This window comes from Drosophila montana, unplaced genomic scaffold (assembly GCF_035044405.1).
Source record: "Drosophila montana isolate Dmon_TW-CO22-7 unplaced genomic scaffold, ASM3504440v1 contig_3733_1, whole genome shotgun sequence".
NCBI lineage: Eukaryota > Metazoa > Arthropoda > Insecta > Diptera > Drosophilidae > Drosophila > Drosophila montana.
This window is the reverse complement of record NW_026998620.1, coordinates 12,970,392-12,991,008: the sequence shown is the minus strand read 5'-3', so window position 1 is coordinate 12,991,008 and position 20,617 is coordinate 12,970,392. Positions and strand designations below refer to the sequence as shown.

General features: G+C 40.9%; 8 protein-coding genes across 9 annotated transcripts; 3 read left to right on the top strand and 5 right to left on the bottom strand.

Moving 5' to 3' along the window:
- Positions 1–4,228: 4,228 nt before the first annotated feature.
- On the top strand, positions 4,229–5,408 carry LOC135436289 (esterase GA18864). Its single transcript, XM_064693855.1, has 3 exons — positions 4,229–4,435; positions 4,493–4,813; positions 4,870–5,408. The coding sequence occupies exons 1-3, from the start codon at positions 4,306–4,308 to the stop codon at positions 5,289–5,291; spliced, it is 873 nt and encodes a 290-aa protein (XP_064549925.1). The 5' UTR covers positions 4,229–4,305; the 3' UTR covers positions 5,292–5,408.
- Positions 5,409–5,563: 155 nt separating this feature from the next.
- On the bottom strand, positions 5,564–7,560 carry EloB (elongin B). Its single transcript, XM_064693857.1, has 4 exons — positions 7,202–7,560; positions 6,879–6,972; positions 6,564–6,708; positions 5,564–6,048 (listed from the first exon to the last, which is right to left on the bottom strand). Exons 1-4 carry the CDS (start codon positions 7,202–7,204, stop codon positions 5,934–5,936), a joined length of 357 nt encoding a protein of 118 aa, XP_064549927.1. The 5' UTR covers positions 7,205–7,560; the 3' UTR covers positions 5,564–5,933.
- A 78-nt stretch (positions 7,561–7,638) lies between these two features.
- Positions 7,639–8,363, top strand: Srp14 (signal recognition particle 14). The gene is made up of 4 exons (XM_064693858.1): positions 7,639–7,769; positions 7,823–7,895; positions 7,970–8,070; positions 8,135–8,363. Exons 1-4 carry the CDS (start codon positions 7,746–7,748, stop codon positions 8,264–8,266), a joined length of 330 nt encoding a protein of 109 aa, XP_064549928.1. The 5' UTR covers positions 7,639–7,745; the 3' UTR covers positions 8,267–8,363.
- Positions 8,071–9,170, bottom strand: LOC135436290 (uncharacterized). The gene is made up of 3 exons (XM_064693856.1): positions 9,060–9,170; positions 8,739–9,003; positions 8,071–8,676 (listed from the first exon to the last, which is right to left on the bottom strand). Exons 1-3 carry the CDS (start codon positions 9,126–9,128, stop codon positions 8,387–8,389), a joined length of 624 nt encoding a protein of 207 aa, XP_064549926.1. The 5' UTR covers positions 9,129–9,170; the 3' UTR covers positions 8,071–8,386.
- A 1,305-nt stretch (positions 9,171–10,475) lies between these two features.
- LOC135436496 (uncharacterized) lies at positions 10,476–14,155 on the bottom strand. Its single transcript, XM_064694110.1, has 7 exons — positions 13,789–14,155; positions 13,566–13,714; positions 11,904–12,768; positions 11,723–11,842; positions 11,494–11,658; positions 11,294–11,402; positions 10,476–11,234 (listed from the first exon to the last, which is right to left on the bottom strand). Exons 1-7 carry the CDS (start codon positions 13,850–13,852, stop codon positions 10,997–10,999), a joined length of 1,710 nt encoding a protein of 569 aa, XP_064550180.1. The 5' UTR covers positions 13,853–14,155; the 3' UTR covers positions 10,476–10,996.
- Positions 14,156–14,309: 154 nt separating this feature from the next.
- On the bottom strand, positions 14,310–16,528 carry Sep2 (septin 2). The gene is made up of 2 exons (XM_064693592.1): positions 16,304–16,528; positions 14,310–15,636 (listed from the first exon to the last, which is right to left on the bottom strand). Exons 1-2 carry the CDS (start codon positions 16,449–16,451, stop codon positions 14,525–14,527), a joined length of 1,260 nt encoding a protein of 419 aa, XP_064549662.1. The 5' UTR covers positions 16,452–16,528; the 3' UTR covers positions 14,310–14,524.
- Positions 16,529–16,629: 101 nt separating this feature from the next.
- On the top strand, positions 16,630–18,975 carry Srp72 (signal recognition particle 72). Its single transcript, XM_064693589.1, has 4 exons — positions 16,630–16,835; positions 16,895–17,934; positions 17,994–18,679; positions 18,738–18,975. Exons 1-4 carry the CDS (start codon positions 16,724–16,726, stop codon positions 18,865–18,867), a joined length of 1,968 nt encoding a protein of 655 aa, XP_064549659.1. The 5' UTR covers positions 16,630–16,723; the 3' UTR covers positions 18,868–18,975.
- Pus1 (Pseudouridine synthase 1) lies at positions 18,862–20,583 on the bottom strand. 2 transcript variants are annotated; one of them, XM_064693590.1, is made up of 4 exons: positions 20,425–20,583; positions 19,859–20,365; positions 19,538–19,808; positions 18,862–19,482 (listed from the first exon to the last, which is right to left on the bottom strand). In XM_064693590.1, the coding sequence occupies exons 1-4, from the start codon at positions 20,462–20,464 to the stop codon at positions 18,957–18,959; spliced, it is 1,344 nt and encodes a 447-aa protein (XP_064549660.1). In that variant the 5' UTR covers positions 20,465–20,583; the 3' UTR covers positions 18,862–18,956. The 2 variants fall into 2 exon arrangements, with proteins under 2 accessions (XP_064549660.1, XP_064549661.1); XM_064693591.1 differs by having other exon boundaries at positions 20,429–20,583.
- Between the last annotated feature and the right edge of the window lie 34 nt (positions 20,584–20,617).

Below are 20,617 nucleotides of genomic sequence, written 5' to 3'. Positions count from 1 at the left end.
GGGCGTGGGGCGTGGCGCGTAGGGCGTGCTGGCTTTGGGGTTTCTTCTGCTATTTTTTGTTGTTTAATGTTTAATGCCTGATTGAGTTTTGCTTTTGATTTCTCGAGTCGCTTTTGCTTTGTTTTGATGTGTTTCTTTTTTTTTGCCTGCTGGACATTTCTAAGAGCTTTTCACTTTTCCCTTTTGTGGTTTGTGTTTTGAGTATTTTCAGTTATTAAACTTTTCGACTACCCCTCTGCAGCCGACATTGTGTGGCTGCCCGTTGCTAAGTAATGAGATCGATTTTAATGCCGCGCCGTTCATTTTCCTTTTTTGCCCAGTTTTTCATTCTAGTTTTTGCCATTTTTGGTTTGGTTTGGCCACTTGTGCCACATTTCAACGCGGCTTTTGTTGCGTTTTGTTTATGCCGCTCTGCTAATTAAATAATAATTGCTTTTAAGCAATTATTCTGTTTGCATGCGCCCAGAGGCATGTGCACTGAGGAGTTGCACGCTTTTCAAATAATTATCCTATAATGTCCTATATTTGGATGCATGTTTTATTGTTTTGCATTCTTTCTATTTATTGTTCAGCTTCTGATATATTTTAAAAGCCGCTCAGCAAAGTCTTGAACGGAACTAAGCTCGAATTCATTTCGGAATTGCTTTATAATATGAATATGCTTATATGTATGTTAATATAATTGGAAAAATAATGTACATGTAAATGTGTATCCCACACATACGCAAAAATTTCTTATTTTTTTAGATGGATTTGTAGACAGAATGGAGACTCGGCATTACAAATAATAGCATCATCAAGGAACATATGAATACGTTTAATCATTTTAAAGGAAAGAGCACATCATTTTCAGAATGTAAATTCATATTTGGTAACCTTTTAAATAGCGAAATAAAAAGTGCTGCTATTATTTGTTTGCCACTTAAAAAGAAAGAGTAATGAGAGACAAAAGGAGAAGGGAAGAGAAGATAGACTGCAACAGAATAAGCTCGACTGAGTGTAGCATGATAATGCCAGGGCGGGCATTAGCCATCGTTGCCCAGGTGACCTTTTCAATTTGAGCATCAGTTTGACGTGGACGAAGCACGTCTTTAATTAAGTTTTATGCAGATTTCAGAAAGCGTTTTTAAAGCAATAAACATAAAAGCTGAATTTCACATGTTTTCACGCATTTTCCGACCTTAAGAATGGAAATCATCGGAACACATTATTAGTAATTCTTAGTATAGAGCTTCGATAATAAGTTTAAAGCTAATCGCACAAAACTTCAACTTTGACACATACAAACCCATCTAGATGAATTTTCACAAAGATCTGCGAAATAGAGTTTGAGCCTGATCGGATGGCATACAAAAAGTTTATACGGAATAGTATTTTGTTCTCTTAACAAAGCCTCGCAAGCTTATTGCATCAAAATGCCGGCAGCTCTTTGCAGCGCATATATTTCTATCTAGCCAATTGGTTGTTTTTGGGGCCAATTGAGTTTGCTTAATGCTTGCTTCAAATTAGGCAATTAGCAATTGAGTCACGTAGAGTGCAATCTGGCAAACAAAATTGATTTGTTGTTAAAATCCGTTCACTTCGAAGGCGCAGAACTGTGCCAGAGCCGAAGTCAGTGCAGGCATTTGGCTAATTTAGCTGCAAATAAATGGCAAGAATTACAAACCAGCTAAAGGAATTAGCAGGTGGCTAAGTACAGTAAGGCCTCGATACAGTAAACTGTCAAAACTGAGTACTCAAAATATATTGGAAAAACCACAATAAATATAAATATAAATATACTCATTTAATCAATTCAATTATGATATTTATTTTTGCGATATTACCACCATAAATTGACCACATAGTTATTGTGTATATACGGACGTTAATTAAAGTACTAACTATATATCAACGGTATGTTAAATATATATCGTTAAATTGCAATTTATTGTTGCATTATTGTGGCCGTAGGCACCAATAAACTCATCAACACCTGTGCGATAAGTCAGGTGGGTTGCCGAAACCGAAAAGCCTCAAACCCGAAATGCGCTTTCAATGTTGTCAGAGATATTTATGTCCCTGGCAAATACACCAATGCATTTAATGTGATTTACGATTATTAATTTATTTCACACTATTCTGATTCGAAAACTGAATACTCCGCTGCCAGCACCTGACAAACATTTGCAACGTCTTGCAATCGCAACTGAATTCCAGTCGCTGGAATTTGATTTAAATATTAAATACGTCTGTTTGCTGTTGGCCTCATGACCACATGGCTATAGATACCGTTACAGCTACAGATACAGAGCTGCAACCTCGCTGCTAAGCACTGACATCGAATGAAGGGCAGACATATGAAGTTTAGAGTTCAGTCTGTGCCTGGGCCTGGTTCTGCAGGAAATGCTGGGCAACTTTTTGGTTTATGCGCATTTAAAGGCTGCCCTGGACCGGCTGTCTGTGGCTTTGTTTGTGATTTACAAGCGTAAAATAGCAGCAGCATAAAATATTTAACAGTTTTCTATCGACTCTCTGTCTCTCTCTCTCTCTCGCTCGCTCTCCTCTGTGTGTGTGTGTGTGTGTGTGGGTGTTGTACAAAGTTGTGCTTCTGCGGTAGCTCAATATATGCATGCATGTATCTACATACATACATATGCATTTTTATTTGGCTCTTCATTTTTGCGGGTTTGCCAGTTGTTCGCTTCAATGCGTGTAAATACGTAATAAGTTGCAGCCGGAAACGCATTTTTCTATTTATTTGATCGCATTAAACACATTTACACATAAAACACGCACACAATTGCAAATTGTAACAATTGCGTGAAGCACATAAATATTTACAATTTACGCATAACTGGCAAATGCCTGCCGTTTAACCATTTCAAGCTCAACCTCAACAATGGCCAAATGAAATGCGAAATACGCAAGCATTCATTAAATTGCATTTAAATTTATCGCTGCCATCTGATGGGCCGATGCTAATAAATCAGCAAATTAATATAACAAAACGGGTAACATGTGATTGGGCGAAAGGGTGACAACAGGCCAAAAACACACACATATTGGACACAAAGGTAAACATTACTTATGTTATGCGTTACAACAATTTGTCCCATTAATTCTCCAATTACATATTCCAGTTTAGAATTTCAGTTCAAGAATTTCGGTAATTTTGGTGTGTGTTCTCTAACAGACTAAAATGAGCACATCATTGAATTTGTCCCTTTTTCCTTAAATCAATTTCTTTCCGCTTTTCGGATAACATTCAAATTTGCAACGTAGGAAAAGTTCACAAGTACCTAATATCCGACTGATGAGTCTGGTCTTATATTAGACGCAATGCAAGGTGCGTGTGTTGAGTGGGTACTGAAATATAATTAGGATCTACTATAAATATCCTTTAATGTTAACTTAACAGTTTTGCTGAATGAGGTTCTAGCTCGAATACATTCGCACAGATGGCGGCCTAATACTAAAATATCTCAACAGGTGACGCTAACCCGAAATATTAAGTTCAGTTAGTTAATTAATAGATGGCGCCAGCGTAAACTGTGCGAAAGAGTCGACACGTGTATGCGTTGAACAGCAGTCGAAGAGACATGCGCATGCAAAAGGACAAGTATATTCGTGTTGGCGCAAACAAGTTGTATTTAAAAGGATATACAAAGTTTATACCTACTGAACTTTTATGATAACGTAAATATTTTTTTTTTTTTTTTTTTTTTTGAAAATCTTTATTATATTAACAGATAATATGAGTTTTTTTTTTTTTTAAACATGTACATGCTTCAAAATTTGCATTTAACAATGTTTGTTTCTTAGTTTATTTTCTCCTGCTCTACATAAGGTTAAGGCTAAGCTGTCTTCTTAAGAATTGTTTTTAATTGTTTTGTAAAAGACCGAAGTGTCTTTTCTTCAGTCTATTTATAGGAATAGATCCGACAAGGGCTTGTGCAGATCTGTTTTGGTGGTTTATCAGTCTTTCGTTATAGCGACTGGAGTAGAAAGAGATCTGATCTTCTATTAGCGTAATATTCAGATCTCTGTGGATAACGTAAATATGACTAACTGAAATAGTTTTGATAGGCTCATCAATTACTTAAGCTAGCATCAGCTTGAATTTGAGTATTGTATACATCCCAATCAAGTTTGCCACCATCGGTATATTAATGATTTTTGAACCAACTCAAACACGCCGACCAAAATGAACTAAAAGTTTCATCTCTAGCATTTGGCATATCAGCTGTTCATACGTCTAACCTCAAAAAACATTAATAGATTTTCTTGTGGCGCTTTTTTGCAGCTTGGACTACTCTTTCCACTATGACCAACAACGAAACAGAGACTGCTGGCTCAAGCCGAGCGAGTAGTGGTGCCTCCGCATCTTCTGCCGCCAAGGTGGAGATCACAGAAAAGGTGCGAGTTCTTTGCCTGCACGGATACCGCCAAGATGGTTCGTACTACTGAATTTTTGAAACAATACATTTAAACATATTACTTGAAATTGAAGCGGATTCATTCAAAAACAAATTGGGTTCGTTTCGCAAGTTTGCCGGGAAGTATGCCGAGTTTGTGTTTATCTCAGCGCCTCACGTAGCTGCGCCACTAGAACCATCGGCAGAGCCAGTGGAGCAACAGCGCAGCTGGTGGGCCAACAAAGATGATGGCACATTTAAAGGCACCAACAAAAGTGGACCGGCGTTCGGATTCCAAGAGAGCTTACGCGTCGTCGAAGATGCTTGGAAGTCACAGGGACCATTCCAAGGGCTCCTGGGATTTTCCCAAGGCGCATGTTTTGTGGGACTGATATGTGGTCTGGCCAAAAAGAAATGTAAGTGTTCTATTCTTGGCTTAGCCATTTACTGACATCCTCTGCTTTCCAACCAGTAACCTCTATTCGACCCGAATTTGCTGTGCTTAGCTCCGGTTTCATATCTGGCAGTCTTGTGCATATGAGTGCCTACGAGGAACGCATCACAATTCCCACCCTTCACGTTTACGGGTTGACGGATGAAATCATTCCCAAGGATATGAGCGAGTCGCTGGCAGCTCACTTTAAGAACGTAGAAGTGCTCGAACATAGTGGAGGCCATTATTTTCCGGCCACTGCGCAGCAGAAACAAACGTACGTTAATTTTTTCCAGGACCGTCTTCAAGAGTATTTGGAGCACTTGGAGCTGCAGCAAAGCAGCAACGCCTCATTCATCGATAGCGCCGAGGAGGACGAGGGAGCTGTGACGGATGCTAACGATGCAGAAGTGGCAGCTGTGACGGCAGCCGCCGGTTCCGGAATGGATGATAGTGATTAGTAATGTAGATTTTCTTTTTCCTTTTTAATAATAATTAAATCTTATTATTACAATAATAATAATAATAATCATAATTTGATTATAAATTATAATAAATTTAAATCCCAATATTTTAAATTATTCACCGTTTGCTCAATTATCATCAATTGCCATTTTTATAAGCTATTTCAAGTGTGACTTTCATTTCATAAATTTTCATTAAAATTTTGTGTAGTATATCTATTTTTTTCTTAAACAAATTCGTACAAATTCCTTAAGAAACAAACAAATAGTTAATTTTAAATATATAGGATTATCAAATCCCATCTCAAATTATAATTTTGAATCATATTATTTAAATTGTTCCTTGCTATAACCAACGAAAAAAATGCATACATAATTAGCTATTGTTGCTGTTGCTGTTTTTTGACCAGGCAGAGTAGAAATTGTAGTACAATTCAAAACATTTAGCATTGCATCGAGAGAGTTGACTGTGGGGGACAAGCGAGCAATAGTAATTTTGACTCTCAGCATTAGGTTTGTCTCGCATGCGACAGCAGCAGCAGCGGCTGTGAATCCAAGTGGTAGCTGCTGTTGTTATTGTTGATGATGTTATTGTTGTTGTTGTTGCTGTTGTTGTTGATTTTAATGCTTCTTTTCACTTTATGCGACTTGCTCCTGTCCATTTGAGGCCTCTTGATTCTTCATCACTTCTGGTAAGTCGGGCGGTGCGGAATATGGGGTGATATCAAGCGTCTCAAAATCACCCATTTCGTTCCTGCGAGCATAGAAAGAGCATTAAATAAGTGTAAACAGAAACAACAACTACGGACACGTGCGGCGCTATGAGAATCAAATGATAACATACATACTAGAGCTGGACTCGTGTCGTGTTGTCTTTTGTGACACAACAATGCAGGACTAAGCACGTGTCGCGTAAGATAGAACTTACGTTGATATTTAAACTGGACAATACTTTTACTTAATTTAAAAAAAAAATGCTGATTCATTAACTTTAAAGCAGATAGCAAACCAATTAAAGAAGGTACAAGGGGTAAGAAAAAGTAAACATTGGTAAAAGTCGTGCGAGTCGTGTTAAGTTTATGATATATTTGAACATGTTTGTGATTCGTGTTGGTATCGTGTCGTGTTAGAAAAATCAAACACGCGTCCATCTCTTATATGTACATAGAACAAAAAACAACAACGGTAGGCGCTTATCAGCGTGACTCAAAGGGCGGCTTTCATAACGGCAACTGGAATAACAGGGAATGGGCATCAATCGTAGCTCACCTGCATGTTAAGCCCAACTGTGCTGGGGCTTGAGCCTTTGCCGTTGATACCGTAACACCGTAGTCCTGCAACGTTTGTTCATCTTCCATGACATCGTTGTCCTGATTGTATAACCGCTGATCGCTAGGTGACACTTTCAAAATGCCTGCCAATGATTATAAAATTACTTAATAATCAAAAATGTGATCTATAAATAGGAATAACACTTAAACACATACGCACACGCACCCACACAGACGGACACACACACACACACACACACACGCGAATACAGAGCAAAGAGAAATACATGAGTATGCATATTGGTACACTTACCTTCGATCATGCGTTTCAGTTCAACAACTGATGTGTTCTCCTTAGCATCCGTAAAGATGGTTGTCTTATGCCTTCTGATCATGAGGAACACGTCCTGTAAGAAAGTAGTAACAATGTTTTCGGTCAAAGTTCATTGCAACAACAGCAGCGATGACGACGGCGACGTTGCGCGGCTTTTGCTTATTCACCGTGCTCACGACCCTGTGTGTGTTGGTGTGTGTGTGTATGTGTGGGTGTGTGTGTGTCTGCATTAATGACGCGCAAGTTGCCCAGCATCAACACATCGTCCTGAGCTGCGCCGGAGGCCGGCTACGCGTGCTTACCATATTTGCAAGATTGTTGTCGTGCGTTGCCTTTTGTTAACCACTGCCAAGGGGTTTGAAGGTTGTGCTTTAACACAGAATTTGTTATTGTCGTTGCCTACTACGGCTACTTCTGCTACTGGCGTGGGCGGGCGGGGGCGCTTCCTTTGGCGGTCGTCGAGTCGGTCGATCGTTTCTGCTTACACCATCAGCCAGTACACGCTGGATGTGAAAGCGATGTGGGAGCGTTGGGTATGCGACTGCGGTGATGCCAACTTTTGTGAGTGTTTGGGCGTTCAACAGCCTAGCTGATTGCATGCACTTGTAAGTTTTCGTAGATTTTTACGATTTTTAATGTAAATTTTTTTTGGCGAAGCAAGACCGAATGCCAGCCCTGCCAACTTAACAGCATATGCAAGTGGGCAGCTCTAATGCTTTTTGTGTCGTCAGAACTTATGTTAGTTAACAGTCTGTTAGCAATGCTGGGTGACATTCCATAAAATATTGTACTAAATAAGCCACAGCACACAACTCACCTTACGCTAGCTCTAATATCTGCCACGAAATGGTTTTGCTCGACAATTCCAACGTAAATAAATCCATTTACATAAAAATTCTCAATAACGCTGCATTTATTTACAGTTTATTCTGCGCCTGGAGAAGATTGCCAATGAGGCCAAAGACAATTCTTCCTTCACGATAACATTTAAACGATGTAAGTAGCAAGTCTGCCCGCATGCGACTTTCCTAATTAAAATGCGTTTTTATTTTTTTTATTAAAACGCACAGATGATGGGCATGATCGGCCTGTGCCGCGAGCAGAAAAAAAACCTCTGCCCAAACCAGAAACATACATGTGCCTGATGCGTGCCCAATTCAAGTCCAAAAAGGTAAACAAAGCATTTTATTAATATATTCTGCTTCTTAACAGTTCACTTGTATGTCAAATAACAGATTTCCACAGTGGTTCGCCAGGGAGACGTTCCCACAATGATGGCGATGTACTCACAATTTATGAAGAGCAAAATGGATGGTCTTAAGCGTGTAAAGAAAGTGAAAAGCAAGGCCAAGGCAACCAAGGCATAGTGCAAGTTTGGAGACGGCGGCGTTAAAATTAGTTAAAGCTTTTAGTTACCTACCAATACCCGATTGCGTTAACTTGTAAATTAAAATTTTTACGGTACTTCTGGGTGTCAATTATTGTGATTAATCGTTGGCTAACAACTTATCCTTCTGAACGCACAGATTGAGCAAACACTTTGGTAATTTGTCTAATCGTAATCCGTACAAATATTTGGGCCTTATAAGCTGCACCAGAGCATAAATATACTCTCTTTGTGCCAGTGCTTCATCGTCCTCGGACATATAGCATATGTCGTCAATATACATGACATCGATGCCGTTGCCAAGTGCAAGATGGAAGGATGCACCAGCCTTTGGTATGAAATCTAAATAGCCGGTCAAATTGTCAGCTATAAGAGCACTGATGTAGTCATCTGAAGAACAAGACATTGTAGATTATATGTGTTATTTATATATATGTATGTGGGGCACCAACTTTTCAAATAATATAAGGTGGCATTTTCATTGGCCTCGTTCTGTCCAGCTGGTATCAAAGTCAGCATGATCTTGGTTTTGTCGTATACAATTTCGGTTGGTTCGTTGGGCTTAAGAGCATCGTATTTATAGCTTTGATTCGATTTCGGTAATACGCTTTGGAAACGAGCAACATCATCTGCTGAGCCGATAATGCGCCCACACCAATTTGAAGGAACTCTGTGATCCTGGAACGCGACTGATGTTAACAGCATCGGTCCATTATGCTAAGTAGTTATAAATATAATTATTAATATTCAAACATATCTATCATATTACTTACTTGCTCATAAGGTCCATATGTTTTATGAGGATTTAATATTAAAGGCTGTCCAATATCATTTAAAAACATTTTTTGTACAGGAAACCAAACAAATTGTTAGACTAGTTTTGACGCAAAATTACCTGTAAATTTACATGGGCAAATTATTACCAGAGCAATTTGCGTTGGTAAGCGCATTTCTGCGTAATTAACGCGCCATTTTCAAAATAATAAATAGATGTGTCCCAAATATCGAATACAAATAAATTATATATATTATACTAGCGGGTATAACCCGGCCTTGCCCGTGGCACGTATGTTATAAAATCAATGTTTTCAAAAAGCTTTGAAACTGATCGGACGGGAATCAAACAAACTTAAAATTCACCAAAAAAAAACATTGAAATGCATTTTCCACCGAAGGAGTTTAGATTTTGCGAAAAATATGAAACACGTCTCAAATTATTTTTCTTATAGATCTTTGGAAATAAATTTGAACACAAAACGTCACCCACCAAATTTTTGACCCCCCTTTCCACCAAGGAGGGATGCATTTTCCAAAAAGTGCGAAACACCCCTCAAATGAATTTGAACATAGATCTTTGAAAATGAGTTTGGGGCCGATCGGATGGTAAACAAAAAACTTTTATACAACCGTTTTCCGCCAATTTACTACTGTTGCGGGTGGAATTTCCCAATTCGCTGAAATACTTATTTATTAAGTTCTTATGTAGAGCTTTGAAAATAAGTTTGAAGCAAATCGGACACAACTTAAAACTTCGCCCAAAAAATCTTTGAATCGCATTCCCCCCGAAGAAGTTTGAATTCTGCGAAACGTAAAAAACACGTCTCAAATGAATTTTCATATAGATACTTGGAAATAAATTTGAGGGCAAAACGTCACCCACCAAATTTTTGACCCCCCTTTCCACCAAGGAGGGATGCATTTTCCAAAAAGTGCGTAACACCCCTCAAATGAATTTGAACAAAGACCTTTGAAAATAAATTTGAGGTCGATCGGATGGTAAACAAAAAAGTTACATACAAACGTTTTTCGCGATTTTTCCACACTTGCGGGTGGAATTTCCCGAAACCCCGTCTTAAAGTGCAGCTACATCACATAAGGTAACTACACTGAAAATTTCAGCTTCCTAGCTGTTACGGTTTGGGCTGTGCGTTGATCACCAATCAGTCAGTCAGTCAGTCAGTCAGTCAGGACAAACAGTTTTATATATAGAGATATATCAAATTTGAAATTTTGATCCAACTCATCTAAACAAAACAATGCATATAATATTATATGCACATTTACATATACTATTTTTTTCTGTGTCATCCCATTAAGACTTCTTTTTATGTTTGGCACAAGCCAAGTATGCACTTTTAGTAGCGTTTTATCCTGGTCCAGGATTTTGTTTTAAATATACAAACATAATGTTAGTTTTATCACAATGAATATTATATTTTTTGTGTTTGGTTGTCTTGTATATGCATGTGCTGTGTCTTTGTCATCAAGATCTGTCTACAAACATGACAATATATTATGCTTACACTTAAAACGAAACAAATTTTGTAGCATACGTTAATTTCCTTCTTTCTGTTTCTTGCTTTTGCTTGTTTTTTAGAACAAAGACAGTCTTTTACAACATTTTATGAGAATATTAGTTGCGTTCATAAAATTTATCCATTTGCTATTAAATATTGCATGTCGTTTGGCAATTGCTGAGCGAGTGTGCGTTCTTGTGGACGAAAACGGTCACGAATATGAGTGAACGGGGACAAGAAAAAAAATTGGGATGGTATTGCCCACTACAAAAAAGCTGCTTTACAATGCAAATGACTAAAACGTACAAAACGCACCCATTGAAAGAAATCAAAATTATAAACTAAAAACTCAAAATTTAAATTAATATGATTAAATAATAATAAAGATAACAATTATGCAAAAGTGTTCAAATTTAGTTGAACGTATTGTAGCGCAAATTGCTGTCAACGTCGCCAACGTTGCCGCCAAAGCTTCCGGAATTGGACGGCTGCTCGGCCATGAGATCCGTGCTTGACTGCGAGTACCGACGCCACCTGGGCCATGGCCACGCATCGCGTATGCTGTCGATCAAACGCTGCTGGAATGTCTTGTATTCCATATCCACCGACTGTGTATCACCAAAATTAAAATCAGCCACCTCTACCGTAAATCTGAAGGCATACAAAATCAGTTACTCGTTGCGACTACGATTCGGATATTGGGAACTTACCGATTACGGCTCTGCATGTAATACGCCACTCCGAAAATGACCAGGCAAACGGCTACCAGCGTGCAGGCAATAGGCACAACTACAACCGATAGCTGCGATTGTCGTTTAGCTGTTGGAAGAGTGGAAAACACGCATTAAAAAAACAAACTCTTAAAAGTGAACTAAATCTTTGTTAATAGATTTCTAGGTGCTTTGCCAACCTTCATAGATGTTAATAGTAACTTGATTTACACTCTCAGAGACTTCGTTGCGAATAAAAAACAGAATCGTCTTGCTATCCGCGAAATAGCGCGCAAAGATGAAATCGCAATTGTCGTACATATCATAGCTGCTGCACGTTTCGTTGCCTGTTGCATTATACGGCGCTAAAGTTTGGTAATAAGTTAAATAAGGCACTAAATTGGACAATTTATACGTTTGGATACGCACCATTGTAATACTGAATGCACACCTCAAAAGGCGCTGAGCCTTTGCAGGTGATTTGTAGATTGATCAGCTCCCAATGCTGCAGCCAGTTCTTGCCGCTCGTACCAAAGCTGGAGATGGGCGCTGAAGAAATTAATCTTTTTTAATAATGTTGAATTGCTTTCAAATTTGATCGATCACTTACTCTTAGAAACAATACGCCGCTGAAAATAGCCATAGGTATTGTTTGGATCCTGGGCAACAATGTTGCCGTCAACACAATTGTAAGCTGGTGCCGGGACGGGCAGCAGCTTTAGCTTGCGCACGCCCAAAGGATTCAAAAGAGCCATGGATGCGTTTCCACTGTTGTTTTGCTTCAGCAGCTCCTGCTGTACAGCGGCTGCCAGGTTCAGTCCAAGCAGCTTAGCATTTGCGTGCATGGTTTGGTTAAGGTCACGTTTAAGTCGACTCAACTTTGGTGCTTTTGTGGTTGTAGTTGTTGTTGGTGTTGTTGTTGTTGTAACGGGCGTTGTGGAAGTTGACGTTGTAGTTGCGGGCGTGGTGCTTGTAGTGCTCGTTGTTGTGGTTGTTGTTGTTGTTGTTGTGGTTGTTGTTGTTGTTGTGGATGTTGTTGGCTCTGGCAGCGGAAAAGGTGATGCCACCACCAGCGCCTCAACATTATAGTATTGATCGGGATCGGGATATATTGCTTGATAGTCGTAGGCATGCGACATGCCCAGATATGTACAGTTTTCGAACCAGTACGTATTTATGTAGTAATCATTACTTTTCAAATACTCCAAATCTGCTGGCCATAGTTCAATGCTATGATCTACTGGATACTGGGTGGACACAAAATCCTGTGTGCGCACCTTTTTATCCTGTATAAGCTGCAGACTGCCGCTGAGTGTGTTGACCACTGTGAGGGCAACTGCATTCTCAGCCAACGGAAACCACACTATAAACTTCTTCTCCGACACACTCACTTCTAAACGATGGCGTCCCAAATTTGTGTCGTCCCTTGTGTATTTTAAACTCCAATTGCTGATTGGTTCGCTCGTCTCAATTTCCTGCATATCAGCAAAAGCAAGTTAAATACGTAATTAGTCATTCGTTTATATATATGGGCGCAGCGTTTAATTAGGTAGTTTAAAATAGCATCTGTGACGCGGACTAATCACAAAACCTTACTATGTATAGTTAGAGGCAAATACTTTTGTATAAATCAGTCGCCTTTTGTACTTCTTTTAATTGTATGCCGTAACAAGAGTACAGTTTACAATTACTGTTGCAATATATATAGAAAAATAGATTTTATATATTACATGACCCATATACACAATTGAAATTGCCGCATGTTAATAGAAAATTTAACAAAGGAAAAAATTGACCTGCCAGCTTCGCGAATCTTCTTAATTTACAGAACATGACCAATTCAGAATACCCTAATGTAGTGTAACTAAACGTGCCAGGCACGGCTATTAAGCGACATCAAATGATTGTAAAAATTTGCATTGCAAATTTGATATCGAGTACATACAAATTCAATGGAAGCGGTATCTAAAATTAACTCTGTAAATGTATATTATTATCAAATTGACTTATACAACATTTGAAATGAGCTTTAAATATGGAAATTGTTTGTTGTTGGTGATGAATGCGCATTTAACAATTCCAGCTTTAGCATTCTTATCATAAAATTGAATTGGGACGTTGTACGTAGGGAATGTTCGCTGCAGAGACTTCGCATGTGTACATTTAATTGGTCATAGTAATAATATGGTGCGTATGAACATATATGCGCTCTGTGTCAACCGTTGCTCTTTTCTATAAGGCAAGCGTCGCTTTCTTTTTGCACCGTATTTACCTTCATTTGGCCAGCACTGTCCTTCCAGGTGAAGCTATAGGTGCCTTTGCTGGCAATTTTACTGCCATCATATAATGTAGCGCTCACATTCATCGTGGAGCCGATGAGCGCATGTTGTGGGGCCGTTATAACAACATGTTCACAATTAACTAAAATACGAATAGTTGAAAATTATTCATTTTGCACGAATCAATACCCGATTGGCATCGATGTTTGTTCTTACCTCTATGCAATAAGGCGTACAGCACTAGAGTTAACGCTAGCAGTGTGCTGCTAATGCTATGCATTTTTGCAAAGCAACAAATTGGCGTCTGGTATTTCCGACTACGCTTATTATGAAAAATCACTTTTACAGTGCACCTGCACCCCCGCCCCTATTGACAAACAAAAAAACACACATACACACAGAAAGTTCCGAATTGTTTTAAAGAGTACCATACAAAAACTTTCGAAATGTATACAACAAGCTGAACACTTTTAATTGCTTTATAGTTGTTAATAATTCTAATGATTGACTACATTAATTATTTGCAATACAATAATTGCGTTTTCGTTTATTTGATAGAACTGCAAGTTAGAGTTGTCAAGTCGTTCGATACAAGCGCAATCGACTCACTGAACTAAATGAACGAAGCAGACTATTTAGCTGGTTCGCTTGCTCATTCGATTCACCTTCTCGTTCGTTCTCCTGACTCTAGTCAAATATTATGGTATTCAGCCCTGGCAAAGAAAACCCGCTTTCAATTTGTTTAAAATACTAAGTTCGTTTATTCGTTAGTTGTAAATAATCATACTTATATGTATGTATGCATATATGTATGTACGTTGGTGTATATGTTAATATTTGAAGAAAACTTAATAGCATAAATGAATACAACGAGATGAAAAAGCAATAATTACTTTGGGATACGCAAACCGTACAAAATACTTGAAGACAATTGCTTATATGTAATGTCTGTCTACTTCTTCTTGCTTTTTCCCAGCGTAAGTGTATGGTGTGCTGTGGCCAGCTGTTGCTTGCGCCTCTGAAAGTCCAAATAGTCCTCTTCGAGTGCTTTTCGAGATTCTTCAAGCTTTCGCTTCTCCTCCGCATGATCCCGCTTTAATTTCTCGAACTTCAAATGCAAGTCTTTCTCACTGTCCTTGAGCTCGGCCTCCTTCTCTTTGACTCGCTGCACAAACATCTGGCGCACCTCCTCCTCCTTGGACTGCAGCTCAGCAAGATGATTAGAGCGTTTTGCCTCAAAAGTTTGCTGGAATGAGACAGGTTTGTTGTCACTGTCCACATCACTGAAGCCCATCTGCTCCAGCCGCTTCTGACGGTAGAGTTCATAGTGTCGTGTGTGCGTCTTCTCACGCATATCTTCCATATTTGTGCGGATGAGCATCTCACGCAGCTTGACAAAATCGCAGTGCGTCTCGTTCTCTACCTGGACCGTGCCCCAGGGATATTGACGAGCACGAATGAGTTTGTTGCCCACCTTGATGAATTCGGTGCTGCCGACAACGGCGAACGGAATGTGCGAATTCATCAAACTGTTTGTCTCCGCCACGGTCTCATCGTCAGTGGGGAACTGGTAGATGTGCACGCCATTTGTATTGAGCTCCTGTATGATCTTTGCTTTGAAACGCTGCAGCTCCACCTTGGAGATGGTATCCGCTTTGGCAATCACCGGAATTATGTTCACCTTGCTGTCCAGTTTCTTCATGCAGACTAAATCCAAGGACTTCAGACCATGTCCCGTCGGACAGATAAAGTACAGACAAATGTGTATGCGACTGTCATGGCACGTGACAAGGGAGCGTTTGATTTTAAGCTCCTCCTGCAAATAATTCTCAAACTGGGCATCAATATAGTCGACAACAGCCTTGAACGAATCGTCCTTGTTGATTTGGTCGCCATAGCCAACAGTATCGCAAATCGTCAGCTTGAGCCGCACATTGCTCTCTTGAAGCTCATATGTGTGGGCCTTCAATTTAACGCTGGGCAGCGTATGGGGACTCGGCGTCGACTCGAAACTGGTGTTAAACAGTGTGTCCATCAATGTGGATTTGCCCAGACCCGTCTCGCCTATAGGGGAAAGAAGCACATATTACTGGCAATGTTCATAAGTGTCTTCAATTGGGCACTAGACAAATATTTGTGTCAGGCAGTGTTGCCATAATAGCTTTTTTGTAGCTATTTTTATACATATGTGTCTACCATATTGAAAGTATTGAAAAATCAGGAAACTCTAGATGAGCTATTCGCTAGAAATCTATGACAATACAAATTCTAAATTTTAGCAATTAATGTTAATCCAAATCTACTTTCATTATTCATAGATATATTGTAAGTGCTGCAAATCTTTAGCTTTTTCTGCCAATATACATAGCTTTTTACGCCCTTCAAATGCTGACAGCACTGGCGTCAGGGTGAAATTGTAGAAAGCAAATTGATGAAAATCGATTGCTAAACACTTTGCATATTAATCTGCTCCGGCTAGCTCACGCCGTATTCAATTGTTTACACATATATGCGAAAGTACATGAATGTAGTGTAGATATGCATGTACATGTGTGAGTGAGTCATATAGTGCTGGCGTGCCTAAGAATCTGTGTGCAATGTACTCATTACAACTCCATACATTTTTCTTCGTTGAATCATTGCACATACATACGCACACTTAGGCAATGCCGCATACACATACTCACACCCACACACACACATGTGTAAAAGCATATTTGTATATACACACCTATGCACATAACGTTGAAAACGAATCCGTTTTGCACGCTTTTATTGACCAGTTGATCAGGCAAACTGTCAAATCCAACATGTCCACACTGCTTTAGCGTGCGTAGATGCACTTCCTTTTTATTTATAAAATCTACCTCAGCCGACATTTTACAATAATTTACACAAAAAACACGCACAGAGTAGAGCTCGCAAAGGCGTCGCCAGCGAGTAATATTTGTTGATAGTAAATCGTTATCGATACACAGGCGACAAAGACCAATTATCGAGTGACTATTTTACTGCGATCCGTCCACACTGCATGCTTGACAGTCTAGCAGTGGCAACACTCGATATTATTATTGCTGATGTGTCCAGCTGTCAAAGTTGCTAGCGAGGCGAAAGTTCGGTGTCAAAACTTTTCTCGTTGATTATTATTATTATGTCGAAAGATGCAAATCCCAAGGAGGCGCTTATCAAAGCGGCCTATGCTGATGTTCATAAGTTCGGCACCAATCAGGAGTTTGACAAGGCGGTAAAAGCCGTTAATCGCAGTAAGTTTCAAGAAATGTGCCAAAACTACCAAATTTCAACAATCACAATTTTTTCCCAGTTCTGGGCGTTGCACCCGATGACCAAACGGCCCTACACTGCAAAGTTGTCTGCCTGATGCAGCTGTCTAAGTTCGATGAGGCGAACAAGTTTATCGAGAAAAATCGTCTCAGCACTGTACTGATCTTTGAGAAGGCTTACTGTGAGTACCGCTTAAACAAGCAGGTGCAGGCACTTAAAACCATTGACGATGCTGGCGTGCAGCCGCTGCCAGCTAAGCTGAAGGAGCTGCGTACACAAATACTATATCGCCTGGAACGCTACGAGGACTGTCTAGATGCATACAAGGAGATTATCAAGAACAGTAGTGACGAGTACGAGGACGAGCGTCGCACCAATCTCAGTGCAGTAGCAGCGAATTTGGCCTTGGATAAGGAAAAGGATGTACTGGAAGTGCCAGAGGACACTTACGAGCAGTACTTCAACAGCGCTTGCATTCTGTCCAATCGCCAGAAATTTGTGGAGGCCGAGCGCAAACTGCGCACCAGTGAAAAACTGTGCCGCGAGTTTCTCGAAGAGGAAGGTGCCAGCGATGAGGAAATTCTCGAAGAGCTGGACGTCATCCGAGTTCAGCTCGCCTACTGTCTGCAACAGCAGGGTAAGATCAAGGAGGCGAGCGTCATTTACGCTGAGTGTTTGCGCCATAAGCCCAAGGACGCTGCTCTTGTGGCCGTTGCCAGTAACAATTCGGTGGTTATCAACAAGGATCAGAATGTCTTTGATTCTAAGAAGAAAATACGCGCTGCCATGGCAGAGGCTTGTGAACCAAAGCTAACTTCACGTCAGAAGCAGACAATAGCGCTTAACAATTGTCTTTTGGCATTGTATACAAATGCCGGCGATCAGGTGCCACAGCTAACCCAGAAGCTCACCCAAAGCTATCCACAAGTGGAGTTTGAGGCACTGCTCATACGCTGCAGCCAACTGGCTAATGACAAGAAGCACAAGGAAGCCATCGAGCAGCTGAACAAGTTTGCCAGTGCACACAAGACACACGAGTTCATCAGCAAATTTGCTATTATTCAGCTGCACTTGCTACAGGTCAGTGGTGGCTATCCTTTTCTTATTATTTTCATAAACCTAATTCCATAATTTTTCAGGGAAATCGTAAGGATGCCATCGAAACACTGCTCTCGCTGGGTGAGGCCAAATACAAGCCTGGCATTGTCTCGGCACTGGTGTCGCTCTATTTGGGCACAGACAATAAGCCGGCCGCGTCGGCACTACTCAAGTCCGCCGTTGACTGGTACAAGCAGAATAATGTTAGCAGCGGTGATTTGTCGGACATGTGGCGTCAGGCAGCCGAATTTCATTTGCGTGGTGGCGCCTCTGAGACCGCGGCCAGCTCGTTAGAAGAGCTGCTCAAGCTAAAACCAAACGATATGAAGGTTTTAGCTCAGCTAGTTATTGCTTATGCACAGTTTAATCCTAAGCGCGCGCTTGAGATAAGCCGCAAGTTGCCCAAGCTGGAAACTCTTACCACGGCCTCCGAAATCGATGCCCTCGAAGCGGCTAATTGGGTGATGTCTACGAAGGCAGCCAAAAAAACAGCCAACGCCAAAGTTGAGCCATCGCCTAGCACACCCGCAACAGAAAAGAAGAAGAGCGGCAATCGCAAGCGAAAAGGCAAGCTGCCCAAGAATTACAATGCCGAGGTGGCACCCGATCCCGAGCGCTGGCTTCCCAAGTATGAACGAACCGGCTTTCGTAAGAAGCGCGGCGGTGCGCGCGCCAAGGATATTATCAAAGGCTCACAGGGCATGGCTTCTGGCGCAGCTGACCAATAGTAAGTGATCGTTTGCTTCTACATAAGCTAAGTATTAACTTATTTTTTCCTATTTCAGCGACATGTCTAATCGTGTCAATCTGAACAAGAACTCGCCTGCGACGCCCGTCTACCAGGAACCCGCACCCGGTCCAAGACAGCAGCATCGCAAAGGTGGTCACAAGAAGAAGAAGGGCGGACGCTTCTAAGCTGTAGCCAAACAAATGCTTTTAAACTGTATCAACTTTACAAAATTACAACTGGTTTTGAATTGTCAACTTATACATAAATAGTTTTGCTATTCCTCCCCATCATCATCCTCATTGTTCTTCTTCTGCTTGCCGGTAGCCTCAGGCAGAGGCTCGTCCCGCCTCGTGTCGTACGAGTGAAAATGCAAAGTACTCAGCCAGTCAAGCATGTTGCGCTGCTCGGCCTCCGTTTTGTATATGTTGGCGTAGATGTGCTGCTCTATAAACTGGCTAACTTGCTCCTCCTGCGACGCCCATGTCAATGGATTATGTATGCCATCCTTGCCATAGCGGTCGTTGTAGCGCTCGTAGTGCACGGTGTCCAGCACAAGGCCCAAGCCCGGTGCCATAGGCAAGTCCAGACGCTCCTCGGTTAACGCGCGTTCCAATGACGCAGTTGTGGTATTGCCACGAACTATGGCAATGGCCAGGCCGACCATTTTACGTATCTGGTGTAACATGAAGCTTTGACCCTTCACCTGCAGCGTTACGAACTCAACGCCCTGTGGACTTAGGAATGGTGCGCTGCATGTGAAGGACATGATAAAACGCTTGGCGGATGGATCCAGAAAGTTCCTTAAAGGCAAGAATATTAATTATGATAGACAATAGCTGGAGACGAATGACTTACTTTTTGCTCGTAAAGTTGTGAAAGTTTTTTGTGCCCTCATAAAGCTTTAATGTGGCGTTAACCAGTTCCTGAAGCTCAATCGGTATGCGATACGTTTCCTGCTCGTGCTGCTCATCAAAGGCGGCAAATGCTATAGTTGGCAGAGTATACGTATATGTGCGTGCATTACACTGATCCTTGGCATTAAAGCCTTTAGTAACACGCTCCACACCAAACAGGCGTATCTGTTCGGGCAAATCTGCGTTAAATGCTTGAAGATCCAGTTCCTCGGCTGAAAAGTAATGCATTAGTGATGGTTAACTGAATAGTTAAATTACTTACGCAACTTAACGGAGCACACCTGTCGCGCAGCCGAGACACCTTTGTCTGTGCGTGCGGCACGCTGAAAGCTGGCAATTTGCACCTGCTCAAAAGAGTCCTCTGTAATCCATTTGTGTTTCAACATTGCCTTAAACAGCTCCTCCTCGATGGTCTGCATGCCAGGATTGCGTTGCATGCCATAGTAGTTGGCGCCACAGTAGCTCAACAAAATGGCACTCTTCTTACGCTTGATGCGATCCGCGGGATCGAATGGAGCTCGCTTTGTTCCATTCGTAGCATCTTCCTCGTCTTGTGCCTTCCAGTCCACCCATTTCTTTCGTTTAAGAGTACGCTTTAAGCGATTGGCTTCTTTAACGGACTCATCTTCAGCCTCTTTGGTGACTTTCCTTGCCTCCCGCTCTTGCTCCAGTTTGTCGAGTGCTTCAGTCATGGCAACAGCAAATGATTTATGACGCGTACACAAAGCGAACCGGCTAATTTCTGTTCGAAGCAGCGTTTTCAGGCAAACTGTGGAATAAATAAGTTTATTTGTTGCTGGCTATTTTGACAGTGTATTAAAAATTCACCTGCCTTTGGGAAGCGGCCTAATATATGACTTAACAGCATTTATTTAATTTAAAAAGGTGAAATACCAACAAATACAACTTTACACGTGTGCCGTTCTCTTATGGTAATACAACACAGCTGCTGCATGATGGCTTGTAGTTCTTCACATACACACATATTTGATTACCAAAGCTGCCACAACCCTATCGAAAT

What these genes read in the sequence shown, in the direction of transcription:
- Srp14 (XM_064693858.1), top strand. Translation starts at nt 7,746, where the DNA reads ATGGTTTTGCTCGACAATTCCAAC. An exon ending in TTTTGCTCGACAATTCCAAC is followed by an intron (nt 7,770 to 7,822) that starts GTAAATAAATCC and finishes ATTTATTTACAG; the next exon opens with TTTATTCTGCGCCTGGAGAA. An exon ending in CACGATAACATTTAAACGAT is followed by an intron (nt 7,896 to 7,969) that starts GTAAGTAGCAAG and finishes TAAAACGCACAG; the next exon opens with ATGATGGGCATGATCGGCCT.
- Sep2 (XM_064693592.1), bottom strand. Translation starts at nt 16,451, where the DNA reads ATGTCGGCTGAGGTAGATTTTATAAATAAAAAGGAAGTGCATCTACGC. An exon ending in TTTCAACGTTATGTGCATAG is followed by an intron (nt 15,637 to 16,303) that starts GTGTGTATATAC and finishes TTTCCCCTATAG; the next exon opens with GCGAGACGGGTCTGGGCAAA.
- LOC135436290 (XM_064693856.1), bottom strand. Translation starts at nt 9,128, where the DNA reads ATGTTTTTAAATGATATTGGACAGCCTTTAATATTAAATCCTCATAAA. An exon ending in CATATGGACCTTATGAGCAA is followed by an intron (nt 9,004 to 9,059) that starts GTAAGTAATATG and finishes ATAACTACTTAG; the next exon opens with CATAATGGACCGATGCTGTT. An exon ending in CACCTTATATTATTTGAAAA is followed by an intron (nt 8,677 to 8,738) that starts GTTGGTGCCCCA and finishes CTTGTTCTTCAG; the next exon opens with ATGACTACATCAGTGCTCTT.
- LOC135436289 (XM_064693855.1), top strand. Translation starts at nt 4,306, where the DNA reads ATGACCAACAACGAAACAGAGACTGCTGGCTCAAGCCGAGCGAGTAGT. An exon ending in GCACGGATACCGCCAAGATG is followed by an intron (nt 4,436 to 4,492) that starts GTTCGTACTACT and finishes TTGAAATTGAAG; the next exon opens with CGGATTCATTCAAAAACAAA. An exon ending in TGGTCTGGCCAAAAAGAAAT is followed by an intron (nt 4,814 to 4,869) that starts GTAAGTGTTCTA and finishes CTTTCCAACCAG; the next exon opens with TAACCTCTATTCGACCCGAA.
- LOC135436496 (XM_064694110.1), bottom strand. Translation starts at nt 13,852, where the DNA reads ATGCATAGCATTAGCAGCACACTGCTAGCGTTAACTCTAGTGCTGTAC. An exon ending in ACAGTGCTGGCCAAATGAAG is followed by an intron (nt 12,769 to 13,565) that starts GTAAATACGGTG and finishes GCTGATATGCAG; the next exon opens with GAAATTGAGACGAGCGAACC. An exon ending in TACTATTAACATCTATGAAG is followed by an intron (nt 11,403 to 11,493) that starts GTTGGCAAAGCA and finishes CTCTTCCAACAG; the next exon opens with CTAAACGACAATCGCAGCTA.
- EloB (XM_064693857.1), bottom strand. An exon ending in ACTGAAACGCATGATCGAAG is followed by an intron (nt 6,709 to 6,878) that starts GTAAGTGTACCA and finishes AATCATTGGCAG; the next exon opens with GCATTTTGAAAGTGTCACCT. An exon ending in CAGTTGGGCTTAACATGCAG is followed by an intron (nt 6,049 to 6,563) that starts GTGAGCTACGAT and finishes CTATGCTCGCAG; the next exon opens with GAACGAAATGGGTGATTTTG.
- Srp72 (XM_064693589.1), top strand. Translation starts at nt 16,724, where the DNA reads ATGTCGAAAGATGCAAATCCCAAGGAGGCGCTTATCAAAGCGGCCTAT. An exon ending in TTCAGCTGCACTTGCTACAG is followed by an intron (nt 17,935 to 17,993) that starts GTCAGTGGTGGC and finishes ATAATTTTTCAG; the next exon opens with GGAAATCGTAAGGATGCCAT. An exon ending in TCTGGCGCAGCTGACCAATA is followed by an intron (nt 18,680 to 18,737) that starts GTAAGTGATCGT and finishes TTCCTATTTCAG; the next exon opens with CGACATGTCTAATCGTGTCA.
- Pus1 (XM_064693590.1), bottom strand. Translation starts at nt 20,464, where the DNA reads ATGCTGTTAAGTCATATATTAGGCCGCTTCCCAAAGGCAG. An exon ending in AGGCCGCTTCCCAAAGGCAG is followed by an intron (nt 20,366 to 20,424) that starts GTGAATTTTTAA and finishes TTTATTCCACAG; the next exon opens with TTTGCCTGAAAACGCTGCTT. An exon ending in CACAACTTTACGAGCAAAAA is followed by an intron (nt 19,483 to 19,537) that starts GTAAGTCATTCG and finishes CTTGCCTTTAAG; the next exon opens with GAACTTTCTGGATCCATCCG.